At 42.1% G+C, this 10,633-nt stretch overlaps 1 protein-coding gene across 7 annotated transcripts in view; it reads right to left on the reverse strand.

Moving 5' to 3' along the window:
* Positions 1-10,285, reverse strand: part of RBM12B (RNA binding motif protein 12B) — a 20,739-nt gene extending 10,454 nt beyond the window's left edge. For 4 of the 7 annotated variants that reach the window (XM_087825270.1, XM_087825269.1, XM_087825268.1 and 1 more), the window contains exons 1-2: positions 7,034-9,655; positions 48-6,438 (exon numbers count right to left, since the gene is read on the reverse strand). In XM_087825270.1, the coding sequence (XP_087681396.1) occupies positions 3,582-6,410 (2,829 nt within the window). In that variant the 5' untranslated portion in view covers positions 6,411-6,438; positions 7,034-9,655 and the 3' untranslated portion in view covers positions 48-3,581. The other 3 variants (XM_016209128.2, XM_087825271.1, XM_016209127.2) reach the window with 3 other exon arrangements.
* Positions 10,286-10,633: the final 348 nt, after the last annotated feature.

A 10,633-nucleotide genomic window follows, 5' to 3' on the forward strand; every position in this document is an offset into this window, starting at 1 on the left:
TGCACTGGAGAAAAAAACAGGGTTATAGTATTTCTTTTGCTGCTTACCATAGCAACTCACATCTCTTGAGTATCAGTTGCACTCTGTAAAATCAAAACAGTGTCTGATACATAAAACAATTAGTAAATAAAATTCTGACATAAAATGTATGCTCTGCCCACCGCAAAGAAATATTCTGAGGACAAAAAGAATACTATAGATGGTAATACCTTTCATCAATGTAAAATTAAGTTTCTTTTAGACCAAAGGTTGGCAAACTTTAAAAGATAGATGCTAAATTTTTTTATATATCTTTATTGATTTCAGAGAGAGGGGGGAGGGAGAGAAACATCAATGAGAGAGTGTCATTGATCACCTGCCTCCTGCACGCCCCCTACTGGAGATTAAGGCAAAAACCCCAGGGCATGTGCCCTGACTGGGAATCAAACCGCGATCTCCTGGATCCTAGGGTGATGCTCATCCACTGAGCCACGACAGCTGGGCAGTAAATATTTTTTACATTAGTGGGCCAAGAGACATAAAGCAACCATTGAAAATGTAAATGCCTTTAATAATGTAAAAACCTTTTAGCTTGTAAAAAGGAAAAAACACCACCTCACCAGTTATGTAGCCTATAGGCCTCCATTTCTTATCTCCAAAATAGGTTTAAGGTTATTGGGGTTAAGTGATACAGTTAATTCATATATAATTACAGACCATAAATATATAGTCTCTAGTACAGCTCAATAAATGATAGCTAACATTTAATACAAACATGGAGGTGACACGGTCACTACTTAATAGATGATATATCGACCAAGAGCCACTGCTCTTGACCATGTTCTCAGTAAGTGATAAAAGTGCACTCCTAATGACTCTTACCCACTTCTAGGTTATGGGATTGTTTACTTTCTCCACATGATCTATATTTTTCACATACCTTCTAGACAAAAATGTTTAAGATAACTAAAATGGCACTGGTATTAAAGAACCAATACGCTCTAGTGAACCTGATCTATCTGGGAGTAACGGAAAGTAAACAAAAGTGGCTATGAGATGATTATTGAAGCTGGATGATGGTTATGTGAGGATTTAGTACACTTCATGTGTTTGAAATTGGTGGTTTACTGGTAAGCTGGCTCTCTAGAATGGATAGCACTGAATTTGTCGCATTTGCCAGTTTCCATAGTGTAACACTCCTACCATGGACAATTTTGGTCACGAACATTATCGCTGAAGGCAGAGCTGGGAGGAGATGTGAAGAAATGGCTCCCAACCAGTAGAAGCCAGATGTGTATAATAAACTTTTTACTTAAAAAAGTTTTAAAATGTATCAAACTGATTACAGAGTAAAATTATTCATATCAATTCATTAATTTTACATTTATAAGCAAAATACAAAGGTTTATGTTTACACCTGGCTGGGTGCCTCAGTTGTTTGGAGCATACTCCCATACACCAATAAGGTTATAGGTTTGATCCTGGGTCCCCTGAGGATTTTTTTTTTTTAAATCTTATTTACTATTGTTGGCCTCTTATCTACCACCATCACACCACCCCAGCCTATTTTCAGCGGTTCCACATTGTGACGTCTTACTTTTAAGCTGCATTTTAGCTTTTATTGGTATGTATGTGAGAAGCGTTTTTATCTTCCATACATTCCTCATGAATGCTGATCAAACGAACCATCTGTATAATCTTTTAGGACTTAAAAGTATTTCTTCCTATTTGCTCTTTGTGTTTGGTTTGGGTATTAGTTTATCATTTTCCTAGCTATTTATAAGCTTACTAGTTTAAGGAGCCATACTGATGTGCTTTTTTTGAACCAAATTTACCAGTTTACTCATTCTAGCAAGCAGGATATTCACTATCAATAAAAACAAACTAAGGCTGGCTTCTCTTAGACTTTAAGTTATGGAAGGTTAATCCAAAATACATGTAGTACTAACTGGCTAAGTACTGACAAAGTATTCTACTTCTGCAATATCCTATTATTAAATGACAACTACTGTATATAAACTCAAATTTTATATTTGCTCAATGTGGGAAATCTCTGGATCACAGAATTGAAAGAAATTGGTTTTATCTAACTATAAAAGGCCAAAGTCAAGTCTAGTTTGATAAAATGAACAATGTTTTAAATTAGAAGCCAATATATAATGTTAGTATCCAAGAGAAACCTGGATAAATGTCTAATACTAATTTTATTTTTGATGCTATTTTTAAAACAATGGAAGAAAATATGGTTCCCTCTTGAAAATACTTTTAGCATGATCTTACTAAAATTTAAAGTACCATTTAACAAAGTTAGTAGGCAGAAGTGTTAAGAGCATGAACTGAAGTCAGTGGTGAGTCTGCGTTGACACTAGCTCCATGATTTAAGGTAAATTATTTAACCCCTCTAAACTTCATTATCTCATTTGTGAAAGAGGTAAATACTATATGGTTCTTATCATACTGAGATCATGCATGTAAAGCACTTTATACTTCCTAGCACATAGTAAGTGCTCAGTATTTGTTAGCCGTTACTAGTATGGGTATAGAAAAACCAAATCCAGCACTTACAAAATGTTTATACTGAATACTGAGTATCAAAGTCAAAATTCTATCTCAAAAAAGTCTTTAGTTATTGAGTCTTTAGATACAAAGTTTTGAAATTAAAGAAAAAGAGAACCTAAGAATAAAGCTACATGAATCATCAGAAAATTCTTCCTAGAAACACAAACTATACCCATTTATCAGGAGTTCCCAGCATAAGCCTGAGTTTCCTTATACTTACAATTACTTTATTTTTTGTCTTTTAAGTAGTTTGAGTTAATATTACCAGTTTGGTTGATGAGATGTTGAAGAAACCATAGAACTATACATAACACTCTACGCTAGTATTACAGAATGTTTGGTCCCTCCTATCATATTGTTTAATGTAGCTGTTGGAAAACTTCACAAAAGCAGCTGTAATTCTTTTTACCTTTTATACAAATACAAGTTAATTAGTTGGTCTATTCAGTTGTAATTTTTTTTATTTTTATAAAACTTTTCAAATTGAAAGTAAGAATCTCCTAACTTTTTACATAATTTCAACTTCACAGTATGTTCATGTTGAAGTATTTATAATTAATGGGAAGCGTCACACAGTAACATCAGACAAGGAGGAGGGCATTAATTCTGCAGGCAGGCAGCAGAGAAAATGCTAACCCTGAACAAACAGTTACTGACCATTTCCTTATACATTTTGAGTAGAAGGTGTAGACTACAGAATGCAAACAGAAGCGAATATAAGAGGTATCTTCTCCAAACACAGCTCTACTTATACAGGTCTTGAGGTCTGCCCGTGACATCAACACAAAGTTAACGCGCCGGGGCTATTCCTCTTCCCCACTGTCAAACGAGAAGACCACAGAGCTTTCATTAGAAGTAAACAATCTGCAAGCAAAAGAAAGCTAGACTTACATTCTACTACTAACATTTGTTCTAGTCACAGGTCAAATTTAAAACGTTCCTTTTTATTAGATAATTAAAATAAACACTTTTTTAAAAAACATAAATGCATTTTACTGCGTCAGTACTGGGGGAGGGGGTGAACGCTGAATGCGAAGCCCCCTCTAGAGCAGAATTAACCGCACTTTGCGCGGGCCCACCGGCCTGTCGTTCAGGTCCCGGATGGCGGCCACGGCCTCGGCGTAGCTGGCCATGGCGACGACGGCCTCCCCCGTGGGCAGGCCCTGCTCGCTGTACTGCATCGTCACCGAGCCGGGCAGGACTCTGTATCCGTGGAAGAAGTCCAGAATTTCGTTCACATTAGCTTTGAATGGGAGATTCATGACCTTAATGGGTGTTATTCTACCTGAACTACAGTTTAACTTTGGGTCGGGCAGGAACCTCTCCTCAGGAGCGCTCCCTATGTTACGCTTTCCAAAATCAAACTTGCCACCTTCTGGGCGACCGAAATCCACGAAAGGGCGATGGCCTCTGAACTCCTCGGACGCGCCCCTGAACGCCTCGCCGGGCGGCCCCAGGTCGGCCGGGGCCCTCGAGTCCTCCGCAGCCTCCCCGAGCTCCTCCGGGAGCCGCCTGAGGTCCTCGTCGGAAGGGCACCGGAAGCCTTCCTCCCGCGGGCTCCGGAAGTCCTCGTCCGGAAGGCGCCTGAACTCCTCCTCCGGCGGGCGCCTGAGCTCCTCCTCTCGGGGCTGCCGGAAGTGCTCCAGGGGCGGCCTCCGGAAGTGCTCCTGGGGGGGCCGACGGAAGTGCTCGTGGGGCGGCCGCCGGTAGTGTTCCGAGGGCGGCCGCCGGAAGTCCTCCTCAGAATACCCAAAGTCCTCCTCCGGAGTCCGTCGGAAGTCATCCTCCGGTGGCCGCCTGAAGTCCCGCTCGGGAAGTTGCCTGAAGTCTTCCTCTGCAATTCGCCGGAAGTCCTCCTCAGGGTACCGCCGGAAGTCCTCCTTAGGTCGTCGCCTCCATTCCGCCTGGGGGAGCCGCCTAAAGTCATCCTCTGGGGGTCGTCTCCAGTCATCCTCAGGCGGCCGTCTGAACTCTCCCTCGGGAAGTCGCCGCCAGTCGTCCTCGGGAGGCCGCCTCCAGTCCTCAGGGGATCGCCGGAAGCCCTTCTTGGGAGGCTGCCGGAAGTCCTCCTCAGGGGGCCGCCTCCAGTCCTCTTCCGGATGGCACCTAAAATCCTCCCAGGGGCACCCGAAGTCGTCCTCGGGAGGCCTCCGGAAGTGCCCCTCCCGAGGGTGCCCGAAGCCGTCCGGAGACTGCCGGAAGTCTCCCGGAGGGCACCGGCCAGGCGGCGGGAAATCGCCCTGCGGGTGCCTGAAGTGGCCCGGCTGCCTCGAGTCTTCTTGCCGACGCCTCAAGTGTTCAGAAAGGCCCACAGCGTACACGGGCGGGTCACTCGGGTCCAGTGAGTGGGACGGGTCATCTCGGTCACGTGACTGCGAATGGTCTTGCCTTCTCTTACTGGACGGCGAGGAAAAATTTACACCAAACTCCTGCATTTGTGCCTCAGATATGAGTCTTAACAGCACCTCTGTCCCCAAGAATCTTCGACGGTTGAGACGTTCAGCTTTCATGGCCTGTTCTTCTGATCTGAATTTCACCAATGCTTCTCCCAGACCAACTCCTTTGTCGTCATAAAGCAAGTAAATGTCATCCTCAGCAAGAGGAAAGTCTGCGAAGAACTTCTGCACTTCAACTTTTGTAACATCAAATGGAAAATTTCTTATATATATGCACAGTTTCTGGCCGGAGTAGCCTTCTTGAGAGTGTTTTTGCGAAACATGTCCAAGCCTCTCTCTCTCTATTGATGCCGGTCTCTTCTTTTCATAACATTCGATGAACTTCAGCATCTGTTTTCTAGAAATCGGATCAACAAGAACCGGACGATACTGTAAAACAGTCTTATGTAAGCCCAGGGCACTGTTATAGTCTTTCAGAGTCTTGAACATCACAAAGGCATATCTCGTTCTTCTTTCATCTTTATATAAGAACCTAATCTGTTCATTACTCAGATCAGTATCTCTAAAGAAATTCCTTAAATCTCTTTTGTTAATACTCAGGGACAGATTTTTTAAGTGAACATAAAATCCAAGAGGGGAACGAGAACGTGTTCTTCTGGGAGATTTTGAATGAGATCGTTTTCGAAAATGTCTATCGTTTAGTCCTCTCGCTGGAGAATGTTCTTCAGTTCTCACAGGAGCGTCGCCCTCCTTACCTGTACTACCACCAAACTCAATCCACTGTTGTTCTGAGCCTTGCATTACTTCTATAAATCTGGAGCCCATAAAACTTCTATGACATTTAAGACCTCCTGAAGCATCAATACATGAAGCAAATTTTACTATGGCATCACCATTATTCCGGCCATCATGATGTTTTAAGAAAATTACTCCATCCACACACAAACCAGAAAAAAACACATGTACATCATCTTCATTTACTAAGTAAGGCAAACCTCGCAGAAACAAGTAAGGATTCTCTGCCTTCAATGGCCGTGTCTTTCTTGGCCTTAAATCACCATGTCCTGTACCATTAGTATGAAACCCAGCATCTTGATTAATCGGAGAGCCATATCCAGAATTACTTGCTTCTTCTTTAATACCCTCAACAAAATTAGGTAAGCAGCCAACCCTTGATGCCCCAGATCCTGGCCGCTCTCTTCCTAAGTGATCAGTTCTTTTCATTTCTATGGTCTTCTGCATTTCTGCCTTACTGCTAAGAAAGAGCTCTACAGATGAATCCTTGATAAACCCTCCTGAACGACTTATGGCACGTCTTGCATCTTCATCTGTTGCAAAAATAATAAAAGCCTCCCCAATTTCCCCTCCAATTATATGCACTCCTCCATCAGGAATAGTCAATCCCGTGAAAAAGTGGCGAATATCCACAGGCCCAGCAATAAAAGGAAGCCCCAGTAAACGGATGACTACTGCCATGCTGAGCTCAAATCACAGCAATAATGACCTGCAGACAAAAAGGTACACATAATAGCAAGTCTTACTTTTGAAGTACCTTATCCCACACTAAGCTTAATAATTACTTGGTTCCTACCTTCATTAGCATTTATAAATGAAAACAAAATACAAGTTCACAAAAATACTGATGGTATCTAATTCTTTAAAAGAAAAAAACACAACAACAAGGAATAAACTCCCTCCTATCTAAACATACAAATAAACCAACTACTTTGAAGATACATTTTCATATCACCTATCCTATATAGTAGGAACATCAAGAATATCAAATCTTTGTAAGTCTGCCAAGTGCTGCTTCACAACAAGACCAAACTATTTTCAGACTCACTAAGAAACGTATCTTCTACTGACACATGAGAGGGAACTCTGTGGATTAAAGAATTTTACCAGGAGGAATTTTACATATTTATAAAAGCTGTCTATGGTCAGTATGTAATTATTGTTCAAGATAATAAATTGCTTACTACTAGTGCATCACTGGCCAGACACAAAGTACAGAAGGCAGGTACCTAAGATGTATTATTCTACTTTTACATTTTTTTTGTCAAGCCTCTCTGAAAAGCCTTAAGCTCTGAATATCTTACCTTTTTATTATTTCTTGGAGACCTGTTAATTCTGTAAAAGCAACTTAACTGTGGAAAGAAAATGAAATATAATTAATCCCAGGACCCTGTAATTGATCTTAAACAACGCCAGATTAGGATATTCACTTCAGAATGACCTATTTAAAAAGTGAAGTAATATAAGGAACCACAACTACGGGCATTACAAGATGGTCTTCTTTATTCCAAGAGGAAATGAATCATCCTCTAGCAAAAAGGAGGTACAAATTCCAAGCAGACATCTGTGAAGTATTTAAAAACAAAAAAACTTCTATAAACTAAACTTGATTGGAAATGGTACAAGGAAAGGGGATGATGGAAATGTTATATATTTTACTTGGAGCGTTGGTTACATGGGTGTATAAATTTATTAAGGCTAAATGAATTCTATCTTTAAGGTCTGTGCATTTCACTTTATATAAATTTTACATACACTTAAAAAAAAAAAAAAGACAACTGTTCCACAAGTTAAATGGCAATTTAAAAACACCAAAAAATTCCCTAAAACTCTCTATTTCTTCCAACCATGGAAAGACCAAACACCTAACTCATTATTATATCCAACTCTCTAGCAATTCTCCCTTTCAAAACATAAAACCAAATCAAATTAAAAGAGCAACCATTCAAATAATAAAATAAACACTAACATTTCAAATTCAAACACTAATTTTTAAAACAAAATCCAAACAATGGCTATCATTTGGATACAATGTTAAGTTCTACATATACAGCTCACACTTCCAAACATGGAACCAAATATAATTAAGGCAAATACTAAAATATCCCTAACATAAAAAAATCTCAGTTACTACTATTCCATATCTTAAACTCAATTACTCCTTAAACTCCTAAAAGAATTACTATTAAAATTCCTCTCAAGGCAAACGGAAAATGTTCAGATAAATACCAAATCTTCTTAAGCTAATAAGTTTATTCCATTTCAAACAAGTGTTCTGAGTTTTAATGAAGAAACACAAATGACAATGTAGAAAAATAAAAATATAATAAAAATACATTAATTTGGGATGTCTGGGGACTATCAATATTAACTACTGAAAAATCTCAACTTAGTGTTTAAGGAAATTCACATCTAATACTTTCAGAGATACCCAAACAATATTTAATGTAGTCTTTCCAAATAAGTTTTTAAGAACTGCTAAATTAATCATCATGAATTTGTTTTTAATGTGCAAATAAAGGTTGCTTTAATTTGGTACTTACATCTAAGTACCACTCTTCCACAAAGTGGGGTCTGAACACATATTCTTTGAGGTCTGCAAAGTCTATTTTCCTTTGAAAAGGGTCCACAGATAAAAGTTTTTAAACTATAAGCTAAACTAAAAAAAAACAATAAATTACTTGGCACATTCTACATCTTAATTATCAATCTCAAACTGGTATTAAAACTATTGAAATTTACTATTAAAATACTTGCATGGTAGGTATATGAGAAATCTCTGTAATTTCTGCTCAATATTGCTATAAACCTAAAAAACTGCTCTTAAAAAATCATCTATTTAAAAGAAAAATCTGCACAGTACAAAAAAAATCGAGTACAAGCCTAGTTTCTTCAATAAACCAACATCCACACCAGCGTTTTAACAAAAACTATAAATGGATTCTGGAATAGTTGTCCCCATTCAAGTTCTAAGACTCCTACTTAGGCAAACTGACTTAGCTCCTTTTATACTTTTAAAATATTTTAGAAAGCAGCGTAAGTGCACATCATTTGTCCCATCCAATTTTTTTTTTTTAAGGGATTTACCCTGAGAACATAATAAATCTACAAGAAAAGTTAGCGATGTTTCAAGGAACACGTCAAACTCAAAAGATTCCTAGTAACTGACGCTCCCTAACTTTAAAAAGTATTTTCGCTAAGCAGTTCATGAGCACAAACCTCGTGAATTCAATTCAAGCAAACTATATAAAAAAAAAACTTTTAATTTGTCACAGTTAAATATATCTAATGCTTAAACTTTCTTGCCCTTGAGACACTAGGGTAATGCACCATGGATCTCTCTACAATACCACACAAGAAGACCACCTATAAGAGATCAGTTCTCAAAATGAGCACTTTTCCTGTGGTTGCCATGTAATTTCCTTAAGCAAATTCTGCAGAAATTCTATCCTTAGAACATTACACAATAAACAAAACAGAGAATACTCTAAAGCACTTAAAATTTTTCGACTTCTGAATGCAACAAAAGTATTTTTTGTAACTGTTGATTTAAAGACAGAGATCGGTGAGTCTAACCTGTGAAAGGAAATGGGTCCTTAAAAGCTCATTTACGTGCAAGTCAGTGAAATAAGTAAACTCATTTTGCTATTTTTATCCAACAATTCATCCCCCTTGATCACCATTATCACTGAACAAGAAATGCGCACCTTCTAATCAAGCCCGAGAGGGACACTGGAGGGAGGCTACGTTTAAACAGGCATCATTTCAGATCCATTTGATTTTAACTAGCGAGGAACAAGTCATTTCCCAAACTTGGTGAGGGAGCGAAAATTCCTTAAAACCCAGCTATGATAAAGCACATTCCAACTCTAAACGCATGAATTTCCCCTGCATAAAATAATCGAGCCCCAGTCCACAATTACTCCTCATGATGACCTGCCTCTTATCCTCTGACAACGTGGATGGTTAAACGGAAACCCAAAGGCACGAAGACAGAGCCACGGTCCCCCACAGGCACTGCGCATGAAGGCGACTCCGCACGGCACGGGACCGCCCCAACATCCATCAATCCTCGGACGGGGATCAGCCGAAGGCACCGCTGCTAGAGCCCAAAGCCTTTGTCCAGACTCCCGGGGTCAGCGCTTCCTTTTTTCACGCCAGGCCAAGTAGCTGTGCGCGCTCCGCCGCCGCGGCGCCTTCGGACGGGACCGGCTTCCACATTCACTTGGACCGCCCCGCGCCGCGCCTCTCCGCTCCCGGGTCCCAAGGGCACGGCTTCCAGGGCTCCCCGCTCTACCTAGCGCGTCGGCCCCTCTCGAGCCTGAGGACGGGGCCCTCTCTCCTGCCACCACGCACCACGATGACACAGCAAAGAGGGGGAAATACCTATGCGATCCCTCGGTGGCTTCACTCTCCAGAGAGCCGGGGAGCGCGCACAGCCGCACCCGGAGGCTGACCGGCCTCGGCGCGGAAGGAGGGGGCCCCGAGGGCACGAGCTACGCTAGAGGCGGGCGCGGCGGCCGCCCCGCCTTTCCGCTCCTCCCGTCCCGGCGGCCAGCCCCTGCCCCCTCCCCCGACGCCCCCGAGGTAACGGCTTCGCACTTGGCAACCAACACGCACGGCTGCCGCCGAGTCGGACGCGCGGGCCGGGGCCGGCGCCGGCGCCGGGGCCGGGGCCCGGGCGGGGGCGGGGGCGGGGGAGGGGCACTCGGCGTCGCAGCAGCCTCCCCAGAAGGGCCCTCGGTGAGCCTAGAGGAAGATGGCGCCCACTCACCCCTCCGCTCCGGACAAACGGACGCACAGTTTGCCCATGCGCGCTCCAGGCGTCCCCGCCGCCCGGGCGCTGCGGCCGGCTTTGCGCACGCTCCCTGGCGCTCGCCCGCTTCCGGTTGTCCGGGGGCCCG

This window comes from Miniopterus natalensis, chromosome 16 (assembly GCF_054644295.1).
Source record: "Miniopterus natalensis isolate mMinNat1 chromosome 16, mMinNat1.hap1, whole genome shotgun sequence".
NCBI classification, from domain to species: Eukaryota; Metazoa; Chordata; class Mammalia; order Chiroptera; family Miniopteridae; genus Miniopterus; species Miniopterus natalensis.